We start from the raw sequence: 14,942 nt of genomic DNA on the forward strand, positions 1-14,942 counted from the left end.
GATGCGACAGCAGCACAAAAAAGGATTGTTATTTATTAATGCCTGTGGAAAAAAGAGGTCTTAATTCCTACAGACGCTCTGTTCTGCGATAGCCGTCGTTGTGCTGCCGGCCACCGCTGTTGTTCCCGGTTTTATCACAACGCCTCCATTTTAACCCCTCACCCGACACGAAGTGGTAAAATAACCAGCAGAGCGGGTTCTCCTCCTCCATCTCCCTCTCCCCAACCTCTCGACGGCCGCAGGCCTGTCCTGGTCGTAAAGGTGAAGTACTCACAACCCCCTCCCCACCCGGGCCTGCCCCGCCCGTCCCTCCGCACAGACCCACCCGGCCGAACCCGGTCGGTGCGGGGATGTCAGACACCAGCAGGCCCGAGGCGGGGCTCGGGAACTCCCTTGTCACGGAGGGAACGTAACCAACGGAAAAATAAAGGTCTGGCTGGGCCAGACCAGGGGAGTATCGATCCCAGGCGGGAGGGAGGCCTGGGCGCGGCGCCTCACGCCCGGAGAGGCCCCGTCACCCCGGGCCAGGCCCCGCCACCGCCAAGCCGGGCCCACCGGGTCGCCGGTCGCCCCCCTCCACCGCCCGGGGGGGGGGGGGGGGGAGGGGGGGCCGCGCCCCGCCCCGGCCCGGCCCCGCCCCCCCGTGCCCGCGCGATGACTCGTCTGAGCTGCCACGTCTTCCCGCTGACGTCACGCCGAGCCGGCTCCCAGCCGACCAATCAGCAGCGCCACCCGCCGCGCCGAGCCGACGGGGCCGAGGGAAGAAAGGCCGGCCGAGGCGCATGCGCCGCTGCCGCCGCGGGGGCCGCCGGGAATGCGAGTCCTCCGGTGGCGGGCGCGGCCGCCTGGTGGCGCGTGTCGGCAGCGGGGACGCGGACTCGGTTTCCCGGCAAGCCCCGCCACAGCCCCCCGGCCATGTAAGCGCTGCTCGGCGAGAGGCCGCCCCGTTTCCTGGTTGGGCTCTGGCAGCCATTTTGGGCTGAGGAGCGAGCGCGGAGGCCGCGGAGCGGGCAGGGCGCCGGCGGAGGGGCAAACCGAGCCGAGCGCCGGGCGAAGGCGGGAGCCGTTGGACGCCTGCATCCGCGGAGCGCCCGCCTCGGCGGCGGGAGGTGCCAGGCCGCGACCGCCCCCCCTCAGAGCGCGCTCGCCGTCCCTCGGGCCGCGGGCCCCACGGACATGTCCAGCATGAATCCCGAATAGTGAGTGTAGGCCGGGGGAAGGCTTCGCCGCGGCCCCGGGCCCCGCTGCCCGGCGCCGGGGGGGGCCGCCATCGGCGGGTTGGGGAGGGCGGGGTGGGGAAAGGCCGTCAGCGCCGGGCCTGGCGCGGGGGAGGGGGGGGGGGGGGGGCGGTGTGGGTGGGAGGGCCGAGCCTTCGGGCCTCCGGCGACCCGTCGCCTGCCTCCGGTCACCGAGGGAGCCGTGCCCCGGAGGCCGTGCGGCGGCGGAGGGCAGGCGTTCGGCCTGCTGGTGCCGTACCCGGGGCGTTGGGTTACCGGCATCGACCGGCGGAGGGGGGGGGGGGGGGGGCGGCCGCACGACGGGCCATGAAAAGTTAATGAGGTCCCCGCTCTAAAGCGGCGCGATGGGCCCGGTGATCCGAGTGGCTTCGGCATCCTGCTTCCCTCCCCGGGAGCGCTGTCGGCGGCGAAGTAAGTATGGGCGCATTTGACGGCGATTTTTCCGGACCTCGAAAATAGACATCAGAGCCCAGGGTCCAACAAGTTGGGGGGGGCGGGGGGAACAGCGCTTTGTGAAAGCCGATCTTCCTGGCCGATTGCTGCTGGCAGCTTAGTAGTCAGAGGTCCACCCTTCACTTTAGCTGCAAGTCATGTGTGTGTCACATGGCTCTTGCAAAACACTTCTTGCTTATGTAGATTTTGCAACGCTGTGACTTGATAATGAAATGCTCTTGGGGCTGTCTTGAGCTGAAATAGCACTTGCCTAGAAAACCTGGTGATGGCACAGTTTTCTGGGGTTTTTTGTTGGTTTTTTTTTTTTGCCACAGGGTCGTTGTACCTCGTTGTGTGAATGTGGCCTTTTTCTCTGGTTGGCCTGATTGGGAGTGAGGGTGTCTAATCTCTCTGGTCAATAGTTGTCTGTATCCTGGCAACTGCAATAGCAGTGGCTTGCTCACCAGGATGTCAGGGATAGTAAACCTCGTTTTGCTCGTGGCTTTTGAGGGAATAAGAGAGACTTGGGATTAGTTTTAAAAGCCTTTAAAAAACATCTGCTGCACTCTCAACGATTCAGTGTTGAAGAGTGCTTCTAGGATTCTTTCACTGACACTGGCGATCTGGCACTCCAGTTTGGAATGATGAAGCCACTGTTGCCCTCTAATGTAACTGTGAAGTGGTCATGGTATTGAAATACATGTGGGGTATGACACTACTGCTCTAAATACCCATTGTCTCTCTTCATGGGTGACACTTAAACAGCTTTTGTCCTTAAAGCATGCTTTTCCACACAGCTGAGGCTACTGACTTGGGTGGTCGTGGCTTTTGTGCTCTCTGCTTATGGTAGCATGGTTGCAGTCACTCTTGTGCATTAAAAACACCTGAAGAGTAAATAGGAGCAGAAGGCAACTCAGTCATCAGCTAGTGTGAGGGAGTTGGTGAAAACTAAGAGGTACAGCCAGGAACTCAAGTTACATCTTGGCAAGATTACATAACAAACTTGCTCGTGTGGTGTTGGAAAACACCAAAACAGTAGCTGGAGGTAGTCGGTGGATGAGCAACCAGCAAATTGTTGGTGCCTGTGTGGTCGTGATGGCTCTAAGAGTTAAACTCAAATGCACCCTGCAGACTGGTGGGTTTTGTAGTGAAAAGCTGCAAAGTGTTAGTCTACTAACATTGTCTGTGCAGAAACAGGTTGAAGGGGGCTTTTTCCATTTTTTTGCCTTTCCTGAGGCCGCTTCAGCTTTCTAGATTGTGATGCAGAGAGTAGTTTCCTGCAATGAGATATTGGATGGTGCTATGAAGGTGGGGAAAACGTTTTCAGGGAGACTCATTCTCAGCGAAGAGCGCTTATTCCTGGTGGTGAGGATGGCTTGGTTCTTTAAAGTGAAAGAAAGAGGAGAAGCGGTAGTTTCAGATTAATTTGTAATATTAAATTACCACTTCCTGACAGGGTTGTGTCTGCAGGATGAGGATAGATGGGAAGGGTGTGGTGAGATGGACAGAAAGTATCTGTAACTAATAGGTATACTTGGATCAATGTTAAACCAGGAGTAAGATTTATGAGATTATAACATTATTCTTTCTAGTTACCTGTAACAGATACAGGTGCAGATGTCCGTTTGTCCTTTTAGGAAGTCCCTTGCCTATAATGTAACACATTCTTGCTTCCCTGTCACTGCTTCAGATCAGGCTGTAGCCCCACATCCTCTCTCCTGAGCATGCCAGAGCTCTCTGTCAGAGGTCAGTGGGATCGCTAGTAAAAATTTCTTAATAAAAAGACCTGCCTTCTTCAATTTTCTTGTTAGTCATAGGATTAGAAGCTGCTGGTGCAAGGGTTTGAAGGGGGGGGGGGGGGGGGGCGGTGTGTTTCTGAGAGCTGCCTTGAAATGCCAGAGCTGTGGGCACAGCCTTGTGAACTAGTTAGTGTGCTTTCATTTGGAAGCTAAATTCTGAAAGCACCTGCCCACCTAGTGCTGAGATGTATTCCTTCTGTGGTCCTCCCCTTATAGTGTTTAAATGAGCAAAATGTCAATATTGACTGTTGTGACTAGATCGTGTCAGGTCTGGCATTTCCTACCCCTTTTGTGACTTGTATGTAGTAGGCTGACTAGCACAAACACACTGGTGGGTGAATTATCAAACAGCCAGTTGGTATCAGGTGATAATCTTGATCAATGTTCTGTAGTATCTGTATCTTGTTCTAGATACCTTCATTGAGGAGAGATGGGGAAATGAAATGGTTTTTGGAGGAGACATGAGGTCTTTGGCATTCTTCAGGAATGTTAGGGAATACTGGAGGGGGTCAGTCCTGTGTGGTGGTGGTTGGTAGATGACAATCGAATGACAGCTTCTGAGTTGCTGCAATCTGAAATTGTTTGTGTTCTAACCTTCCTAAACAGTAATCTGCAATGCAAAGTGGCATTATGTCTTCCAGATTCTGTTTACCTACAAAAGTAGTGTGTAATCAGAGTGACTGTCATGCTCTTCAAAATTTCTTGGGTGGTAGAACAAAGACTAGGGATTTGAGGCTGCTGCAAGTACCTGTTTACTGTAAACTTGCAGTTGACATCAGAGATTAAAGCCAATTCCAGCAGTTCTTCTGGGAGATGGATGATCAGCTAGTCTTGTCTGTTTTGGTGTAAAACATTTGTGGCATTTCAAAAATCCCCACATGTCTACCTGTATAAACAACAGTATCTTAGAGGCCCACAGGTCCTTTGTTCCGCCCAGCTTCGGCCAGGTCTGTCCTAAACTTGACTTCCTGGTCTCCTGCTGGACTTGCTGACTGTTGTGTGGAAAATACATGTAAAAGGAGGACGCTGCTTTGCTGCCTGAAAATTTGTCAGGGCTGTTTTGGATCTGCCTTTTTTTGGCAAGAGGCAATTAAACCTAACATATCTATCCTTTATCTCTTTGGCAAGAGGAAGTTACCATATCCTCTTCCTGATGGAGAGGATTTGAAAGCCTCTCTGACAGTACCTACTTGCCTTGCTGCACATATTCTTCCAGTGTGCTCTCTCTTATGGGTGCTAAGTATGATTTGCTTATATAAATGGTGAGAAATAGTTGAATGATAAATCTGAATTCGTGCATCTCCAAGTCGTGTGGAGAGGGCTATGCTACACAGCTCAGCCTGCTTATGAAGGGTCTCTCAGCTGGAGGAGCTGATGTGTTAAGTCTTTAGGCTTAAAGAGCAAAATTCAGTTGCTTTAGAAATAAGGTTGTTTGACTCTTCAGGAGCAAATACTAACTTCCATGGCTTGTTAGATGTACTGCTACAGTTGAACCTGTTAACAGAAATATTCTATCAGTGTAGTCCAGTCTAGAAAGATTTCTGCAAATTTTTGTAGCTTGTTTTCATTTTTATTTGACTTAAACTGTTGCTGTACCCTGAGAGCTCTCTCTAGCATAACACCATGTGTAACAGTCTGTTCATCTGGTTCTTGGGGCCCCTATATATGCACTTGCTGTAGTTTAAAAAGTCCTAAAACAATTGCATCTAGAAAGAAACACACTATAGTACAGAAATGAAATTAGTTCAATTTTTTAAAACCTAAATAGCAAGGTTCTACTCAAATTATCTCTGAATTGATGCAGATGTAAGTGTTGGTCTTGCTTATCTGGCAAAGCTAGGTTTTTGTGACAGAACACCTATTTCTGAGGTCGGAGACAGAGCTACCTCAGTGAAGGCTGTGTCCAACATGCTGCAGCATGACTGGCCCTGGTTTTGGTGGGGCTGAGGCAGGCGGCTTAACTTGCCATTTGAGCCTGTGGTTGTCACTTGCTTCTGGAAATACTGAAGCCCAAAGCGAGGGAAGGTCTTAACAGCAAAGATGTCAAACCCAGTATTTAAGGATTCTGGGTTCTTGTTGCAATAACAGTAGTGCTGTGTATAAACCATTATCATTCCTGTTTGCTTCTGAATGGTAAACAATTTCATAGCAGGGCAGATCTGGTTGGGAGCTGCCCTTAGCACTAAGAGTAACAGAGGAAGACAAGTTACTTGATGTTTGGGGGCTGGGGTGACCTGAATTCCCCTTGAAAGCAAGGGGAGACTCTTAAATGATTCTTTCAGACTTAGAGCTGAAGCCTTACCGACACCAGGAAGGAAATAATTTTTTTCCACTAACTTTAGCAAAGACAATGCAGTAGTAATATTAATGAGTTAACATTAAGAGGATTATAACATGCTGCGAGCTCTAATACTTTCTAGTGTATTAGTGCTTATTGTAAGTAATAATTTAACTTCAAGATTGCAAAACCAGAATTTTCAGCAGAGAGCTGAACAACTAAAACTTCCTGCTGAAGTAGGAAGGAGCTGTTTGAAGGCTGAGACAACTGTGGCTTAAGTTTATCCTAGGGAAGAAGGCATAGGCTTAACAGTGGACCAGGTGTCAGAGCTGTTGTACCTTACTTTGGTCTCCAGGTTGCACAGAGCTTCTCTGCTCTTGGGGAGTGAAATTATTAGTGAGGTCATAAAATGTTTCCTGCTGCTGTTGCTGGTGGGTAGCCCCTTTCCTCAGTTGCTGAGTGGTGATGGTGGTTGAGAGGCAGCAGAGCTAGATAGCTGAGGGTAACACTGGTTGATGCAGTCCCACTTCAGTGATCCTTAGGCTTAAAACACAAACTGTGTGCATGCTCAACTGTTAGCTTGGTGGTGTGGCTGCAGTGGGGCTTCTGCAGGCAGAGCCACAGGAAACACACAGCTCCTCTTGAGAAGCACACAGAGGCAGTGCTCGGGACTCTGGGTTGTCAGGCAGGCCCAAGTTTCAAGGAACATGTATTTTGTCTGTGATCACCTGTGTAAAAGCATGAGCAGTAATAATGCTTTTGATCGGTAGTAGTGATTCAGCTATCTTGAAGCTGTTAAGATATGTGGGTTGTGATGTAATGTAACTTATCTCCCCTGAACAGTTTGGGTTAAAAACTGTCATTCTACTAAAACCATCTTGCCTTGTATTAGTATGTGACTTGACAGGTGGAGTAGTGAGTTCTGTGACCATAAACTGCTAGGTATCCTTTGACTTTATTTTTAAATACCTTGAGTACTTTCAGCTTTACACTCTTGGGGAATGTTGTATTTTTAAGGGTCAGCTTATTAGTTGCTACATTTACCACTTCTGGCCTCTCTTTAGCCTTGAGAGAAGTGCTGTGGAAACTGATGAACATTTCAGTTGAGTGTGTTCTTGCAGCCTGGGACCAGCCAAGATGACAGTCATTTGGGCACTTGAGCAGAGCAGTGGAGAAAGGCTGAGTAGTTGACCATCTGCTTGGTTGTTATCACTGGGGATGGGTGTAGTTTCCTGGCTGGATTCCTGCCAGCCCAAGTCAATGGTGATTTTAATAGGAAATAATAGGCGGGGACAGTTGACATAGGTATCTGCATAAAATATATCTTCTCAGTTTGGCTAAGTGGGCATAGAAATACCTATTGTAAACTCCAGTGGTTGAATGAGAACAGGACTTAACCCAGGATGCTACAGGGCTGAAGAGTTGTGAACCTCAAATGGGTTAGTCTAGTACTTACAAAGCAAAATAACTTTTGTGTAAATGGTGGTTTGTTGATTTTTTTTTTCCCCTGATACTTGATCTCCAGTATTAAACTGCCCCATTAGTCTTATGACTAACACAAAAATCTGATGTTTTGCCAGCAATGCAATCACTGTTCTTTGAAGTGTAAGACTAGGTTGGTCATTGATACTGTGCCTGCTTCCTCAATATTGGGAGGACTTGCCATGAAGCAAAGCAATTATTGCCATCCCTGCTGGTGTGACTTCAGAATTAGTAATATCATGCCTGACATCCTCTAGAGCATGAATGTATCCTCATCTGGCAATGGTGTGAGCTTCTATTTTAATTTCTGAAAGGCAAGTGGAGTATATGATCACTGTAACCTGTTAATAGTCTGTTGTGGAAGGTGGGTGTTCATTTTATTTTAGAAGGCCACTAAACATGGTGTTAATAGTTTGTACATTTGAACTGGATATTGGGCTAATAGATTCTGCTGGAAGTGAAATTGGGGTAACTTAAACTGAGAAAAAGAATTGGCTGCTTTTGGCCAGCTACATGGTATTTGTGAAGCTGGGCGGTGCAATCAAGCCTTTGACTTTTAAAGATGATATGAAGATAATGGCTCTGGTGGATAGCAGGCTGTTACTGCTGTCTGTGTGTTACTTGAGTTACTCAACCAAACAATAAGGCTTCTGCTTAATTGCAAAGCATGATTTTAATCTTAGCTAGACCACAGAGGGCTGAAGTAGGACTGTGTTAGTCTTGCTGATAGTTGCACTAATATTCCTGGAGTAACTTCCTAGGAAGCACAGTTCTACATAAAAAATGCTGTGTTCAGAGCATCTACCTCACACTTCCCTTACCAAATAAATTAAGTAAACTGTCTAAACTGCATAGAAAAGCTTGGAGGTGTAGGTGACTTCCCTGGTAGTGAATTAATTTACCCTTCTCAAACATCATAATATACTAGCTATAAGGAACTTTGTTCTTGACAGCGTTTTTCATTCAGTGACTTAATTTTTTTTCCTTCTGCAGTGACTATTTATTCAAGCTACTTCTGATTGGAGACTCCGGTGTTGGGAAATCTTGCCTTCTACTTAGGTTTGCAGTAAGTGATCCTGCTTGAAAACCTTATGTAAAAAAGCTACCAGGTACTTAGCAAGAACTTTACTGCTACAAGAACTACTTGAAAGGACTGATGTCAGGTCTGGTATACCAGGGAAGATTATTGTAGTAAGACCCTCCTATCTTCTGCATTTGAGTAATATAGAAAGAAATAATATCAAGAATGTCCAGTTAAGTTTAATTCTTGTTTTCCTGTTACTTGAGGACAAAATATCTTAATTTAACTTTCATTGTTACACTAGTGGTAGAACACTGAAGATGGAAGAATATGCTTGAATTCTGGGTTGTGTGCCTTCAAGACATGAAGAATACAAATGTGTCGGGGCAAGTCCTTGATGAATTAATACTTGATCTGAATATTTTCAACCAGATATCTTCATTGAAAAGGCCTACCAATGGCTTAGCCAGAGGGAGAAGTAATTTAAACAATACTCAAGGAATAAGGCCTTATGCTTCCTTTAGTGAATGAGTGTATAATAAATATTAAAATTGCTGGTGGGCTGTTGTGGCTGAAATTTGGTGCAACAAGCTCAAGTTTTTCTGTCAACAGGAAAAGTGAAAATGGGTTTGACAGGTCTGAGTAGAAGCTGGAGTGCAGTGAACTCCTTATCTGTGTCTGTGGCAAAGCGCAGCTTTGTGCTGCTGTGGGAGAGGAAGGAAGGGAAAGTATGAGGCATTAGTTTAGAAACTAGAGTTTAATACTACTGCAAGGTGATGGCAGCAGTTGCACAGCCTAAAGAGTTGCTCTGGGCACCCCTGGAAGGAGCCTGTTGTGTTTCCTGTTATTATTATGAAATGGTGGTCTGGTGTGTACAAATAGATAGCATCACCTAAGTTAAAGCAATTACACCTGCTGTTTGTGCAGTATTAGGACAGTGAGACACTAAAATCAGTATGAACCCAAGAAAGATGTAGCCTGCTCTGCTCACAGGACTGGAGGCACTGGGTTGGAAATGACACCAGGGCTGCAGCAGTACTCCCAGCTCAGTCAAGCCTGTTATTGTGAATACTTTTGAATTACTTTTGGCTTCATGTGAATAATCCAACTTTTCTTTCTTGATAACTGAGCACAAACTTAAGATGGCTATCTGATGTTTCTTCAGCTAAGTAGCTTTTTCCTTTATAAATCTGACTAACTAAGCTATTTTACACTGACAGAACGAATGAGTGCAGCGTTCACTTAGCTGTGTTCTTCCTGCTGTAGCTTAAACAGCATCAGGCTTTTCAGACATACCCTTTTGAATATTGACATGTTAAAGAAATAAATGTCATGTCATTTTAAAAAACTTAATGCTTTATTCTTACTTGCATGTGTTCCTTCAGGGAGATGTATTAACTAAGGTGTCCCATTTACAACCCAAAGAAATCCCTTGCTTTTGTCATAGCTGTTGGTTGCGTAAAGCTTTTTGTGGTATGTTTTACATGAAGTTCTGTCCTACTGGTATTTTGGGAATAGAAACATCCTTCATGCTGGCAAGCTGATGATCACTTAAAGGTACCAAAGATTGATCCAGTGTTTCCTGTGTGCCTTAAGGCCTGCTGGAGACTCTGCAGTCGGGTCTGTGTGAGCTGCTAAACCAGTGGTTGTGTGTTCCTTCCTGTGTTTACACAGACTGCAGAGCAGAGGACTTCACACAAGTGCCCAAGCTGTAACTCTAAACTGCCTTAGCAACCAACTGTGGTAGCAGAGGATCTGAAATTCAGATGTGGAGTGTGACTGAGGGAAAGCCTCTGACTTGTAGGTAGCTGCTGTGTAATACTGATGAAAAAACATCAAAGGAAAATAAAAACCCAAGGCATTTTAATAACCATAATAGTTATTCTAAGTAGCTCTTCAATCTGCTAACATGAGCAAAGACTGCTTTTTTCAAACTACAATTCAAAAGGACTTAACACTATAGGATTTCCAGAAAAGAGGCTTTTTGACTAGTTTTTGCAACATGCATCTTGTTGTTTGAGGTGCTTTTAAAAAACTTTGCAGAAGTTTTGAAAAGTAAATACTTGGTAAAAATACCTAGCTACCTACTGGACTTTGCCATGAATGATCAGACTGTTTTGTTAGGGAATGAAGTACCTTTGTTTGCCTGGTGCCTGCCTGTTGCATAATAAAGTAGCTGACTGCAGAAGAGATGCAGCTGGCTTGACTTATGTTCACTCTTTCTCCTAGGATGACACGTACACAGAAAGTTACATCAGCACGATTGGTGTGGACTTCAAAATCAGGACTATAGAACTAGATGGGAAAACAATCAAACTTCAGATAGTAAGTAGTATTTCTCAACTCCTGGGTACTTTAATCTGTTGTAGAATTGCATTCATAACTATTGGTAGTTTGTACTTTAATCATTAAAATAAGTGATATCTTCCCTGTAACAAGAGGCTGAGCCATTTTTAAAAGATTACAAGACTTCCCATGACCTGCCCTTAAAGAAGGGTGCTTACCAAGGCTGTCTGATTTGAAAGAGGAAATGACCTGTTACAAATTTTTTTTCCTGGGAAGAAAAGAAAGCTTAACTATATTTAAAAGGCACTATGGGCTATGAGCTGAAGACGGGTAGAATCCTGTGCTGGAGTAATCATATCAAAACTGGTGTGGCTCTGCAGTATTTAGCAAGGATTTGTGTAAGTGCAAGAATATCACACAGTTGTCCAAGATTCCTGAATTTTACAGCAGCGTTTAATAGCTGACTGCACTATCTGGTCTGGAAACTCTGCTTTTGTTGACCTGGATGGAAGAACTGACACAAACTGGCCTGTCTGTGTCAGCACTGGGGAGTGTTTTCTGGTTATGCTTTTGGCCTTTTGCTTGGAATAAGCAAGCGAAGAGACTTGGCAGGTCTCTCCTCTAATCTTGAAGCACTCTAAAAGGGTGACTGGTGTAATGAAATCTAATATCTATGCAAGGTCACACAATCCTTGCCAGCCACTGCCTCCAGCTCAAGCAGAGGCTCTCAGGATTTGAAGTCAAGGATTCCAGGCCATGTTGTGGAGCAGGAGTCCAGTTGATGGCCAGAAGCCTGAGTCTGAGCCTCCAGACTCTAATGTCCCTCTCCTGAGTCCAGAGCAGCCCAGGAGGAATGCTGTCACTGCTGAAATCTGTCTGCCAGTCTGACTGGTCTTAATGTGCAGAGCTCTGCTCTTGACATGGCTCCAGAGAGAAATGTTTGTGGTAGTGCTGTTCCTGTCCTGGTAGGGGGAGAGTTCAAGCACATAAAGTCCCTCCTTAACTCTCCCAGCAGCAGAAAGGGAGCCAGGTTTGGTTTGAGTTGTTGCATTTCATCCTCTGAAGAGGAGGTTGCCTGTAAATACTTTTGCAGCTCCTGTACCAAGGAAGTTGAAGTGAGTGGTTGTCAGAGACCCACATCTCTCTGACCTTATTGCTAACAGGTTTCCAAGCTCACATTTGTTCTTCTGACCACTAAACTGTGGCTGCTTCACGGGTTAGAACTGCTTAGTGTTTTCCTTAGTGAGATCTCTTGACTGTACTTGTCTGAAAGCAAACAAATGAGCACTTCCAGAAAAGTACCTGCTGAAGTGTATTTCTTCTCTGTTAAAATATCTTGATCTTCTCAGCTCCTGTTGGATGTGTATAGTTTCAGAGCTGCTTCTGTAGCTGTGACTTGGATACACTTGTAGTCAGATGGCTGATCAGCTGAGCTGTATTTCTGGAAGCTAATGTGTAACACCGGTACAGCTACATCACAGTAACTGATCCTGTTATTTGTTTTGTAGTGGGACACAGCGGGACAGGAGAGGTTTCGAACTATCACTTCCAGTTACTATAGAGGTGCTCATGGCATCATAGTAGTGTATGATGTTACAGATCAGGTAAGTGTTAAACCTGGGCCTGGAGGGTTGCTCCTGGTGGAATGTACTGGGCTGATAAGAAAATAAAACTGGGAATTTAGCAACTTGGCAGACAGTGACCCTGCTATTCAGGCTGCGTTAAGGTATATCAAGCCAAATGTATGTGTTAGTCTCTGGCTTGGGACTAAACACATAAATAAAAGAAGCAGTGGGATCTGGCTCTAAAGCAGTTGTATCTTAAGCTTAACCTAAAACTTGCTGGACAGGTAATTGATTGTTCTGTGTGAATACTTCTTGCCTTGCCTTTGGTAGCAGGAAGTCTGAGTTACTGTTGAAAGATTTCTGAATGTACTTGAACTTTGGTCTACAATAAAAGCTGGCATTTGAAACAGAAAATGATCAGCATCTGTGCAGGATACAACTGAGCCAGTGTTTTCTGTGAAAGAATCTCTGAAAATTACTGGTGTGGTTGTCCTGTTTGAAGGGCTCTCAGGGAAGCGTAGAGTTTCCTGAATTAACCAAAAAAGTACTGGGTTCAATTTCTAACTTGAATATCAGTTTAGTGTGGCAGTTCTGTGTTTCTGGAGTCAGAGATTGTTCCAGCATCTTTACAACAATGTGGTTTGTATCTAATACCTGGTGCTTTGTAAGTGCCTGGGATTTTTCTGGTTTCAGCTCTGTGCCATGTCTTTTATCTCTGCTACAGGAGGAGGAGGAAGAGTCCCAGGTGGTAGAAGTTGTTGACTATTCAAGATATGGAGTGGGGAAAAATAGTGGGGGGGAGTGCAGCAAGGGAGGAAGGGCTGATTGCGTGGGGCCTGGGGCCCAGACTAGAGAGCTGTAGAGACCCTGGGACTTGCCTGTCCTGAGGCAACAGGGGGGAGGACTGTAGCATTAAAGGGTGTTTTCTGGTGGTTGTGAATCCCATTGTAAGTTAAGTACACTGCTTCAGACACTTTTCCAGTCATAACTGAATAATGCTTAGCTCCTCTTGGTTAAGGGTCTTGCTTACAGTTCTCTTATCTCCTAGGAGTCTTTCAATAATGTAAAACAGTGGCTGCAGGAGATAGACCGTTATGCCAGTGAAAACGTCAACAAGTTGTTGGTGGGGAACAAATGTGATCTGACCACAAAGAAAGTAGTAGACTATACAACAGCAAAGGTACGTTGATGCTAATGTGGGTTTGCTTGGTTGAGTACCTGGACTGTGATATGCTGGAGTAAGTTCTAGGGCAGGGAAATGTCTTGGCACAGCGGGTGCTGTAAATGCAGGTGCTTCAGTGACACCCCCCCTGCAGTGCCTGGAGTTTGGGAGTGGGGGGTGGCTGAGGAACTCCTGGCTGCACGAGGAAACCAGGCGAGGAATGAACTTGTCTGAGCTCACTGTTCGCTGTTTCTCGATTTGCAGGAATTTGCAGATTCTCTTGGAATTCCATTTTTGGAAACCAGTGCAAAGAATGCCACAAATGTAGAACAGTCTTTCATGACCATGGCTGCTGAGATTAAAAAACGAATGGGTCCGGGAGCGACAGCTGGTGGTGCAGAGAAGTCCAATGTTAAAATTCAGAGCACTCCAGTCAAGCAGTCTAGTGGAGGTTGCTGCTAAAACTTGCCTCCCCCTTTTGTCTCACAATGAATTTGCAATCTGAACCCAAGTGAAAAAAAAAATTGCCTGAATTGTACTGTATGTAGCTGCACTACAACAGATTCTTACCGTCTCCACAAAGGTCAGAGATTGTAAATGGTCAATACTGACTTTTTTTATTCCCTTGACTCAAGACAGCTAACTTCATTTTCAGAACTGTTTTAAACCTTTGTGTGCTGGTTTATAAACGTGTAATCCTTGTTGCTTTTCCTGATACCAGACTGTTTCCTGTGGTTGGTTAGGATGTATTTTTGTTTTGATGTTTCTATTGGCATGTTTAGATGTCAGGTTTAGTCTTCTGAAGATGAAGTTTAGCCATTTTGTATCAAACAGCACAACAGTGTCTGTCACTTTCCATGCATAAAATTTAGTAAGATACATGTAAGATCTGATTTGCTAGTTCCTTCTTGTAGAATTATAAATGGAAAGATCACACTATCTGATTAATAGTTTCTTCATACTCTGCATATAATTTGTGGCTGCAGAATATTGTAATTTGTTGCACAATATGTAACAAAACTGAAGAAATGTTTAATAAATATTGTACTTATTGGAAGTAATATCAAACTGTATGGTGATAAATATTGTCTTAATTTGTATGGCTAAAGGGGAAATCAGGCTTGCATTGTGCACAAAACATATCTGTGTGCAGCCATGGCTCTTGGACCTTCTCCTAGACCAGAGACCTTCCCTGCAACTAAAACTAGTGACTCTGGCCCAAAAGACTGAGTTGTTGTGGTGCTTAAGGCACATATGCTGTACCAGAAGCACCCAGCCACTGTTCACGGAGGCATAATGCACTCTGAATGTACAACAGTTCCCTAACTTGGTCTTGGAACTTAATTTATTTCTCAAGGACTCCATTTAGGGAATTCTGTCCCCTCTGTGTAGTAGGGGAGAGAACAGTATTTCCCTAACAGGAATTACTTCAGTGTGTAACCTTGAGGTGGTATAACTTTCTACCACCATGTTATGTCTTTTCTATATACTGTTAATTCCATCCTCTTTTAATCAGTACTCTCCTGACTTAGTGCGACAGCTTAGCTTCTATTCCGTTATGCATAGAGGCTTCAGAAGGATGAAACAGGGCCAGTAAGGCCCCACAACAGACTGTTGCTCAAAGTAGGCGCTATCTCAAACAATTTGGAACTAACCAGCAGCCAAGAGGTTTTGGACAG

At 45.6% G+C, this 14,942-nt stretch overlaps 1 protein-coding gene across 2 annotated transcripts; it reads left to right on the forward strand.

Annotated features, from left to right (window-relative positions):
• Positions 1-959: 959 nt before the first annotated feature.
• On the forward strand, positions 960-14,331 carry RAB1A (RAB1A, member RAS oncogene family). Of its 2 annotated transcripts, XM_074922552.1 has the most exons (6): positions 960-1,199; positions 8,223-8,295; positions 10,480-10,575; positions 12,045-12,140; positions 13,150-13,281; positions 13,528-14,331. In XM_074922552.1, exons 1-6 carry the CDS (start codon positions 1,177-1,179, stop codon positions 13,723-13,725), a joined length of 618 nt encoding a protein of 205 aa, XP_074778653.1. In that variant the 5' UTR covers positions 960-1,176; the 3' UTR covers positions 13,726-14,331. The 2 variants fall into 2 exon arrangements, with proteins under 2 accessions (XP_074778653.1, XP_074778738.1); XM_074922637.1 differs by lacking the exons at positions 12,045-12,140; positions 13,150-13,281.
• Positions 14,332-14,942: the final 611 nt, after the last annotated feature.

Source organism: Athene noctua, chromosome 1 (assembly GCF_965140245.1).
Source record: "Athene noctua chromosome 1, bAthNoc1.hap1.1, whole genome shotgun sequence".
Classification (NCBI taxonomy): domain Eukaryota; kingdom Metazoa; phylum Chordata; class Aves; order Strigiformes; family Strigidae; genus Athene; species Athene noctua.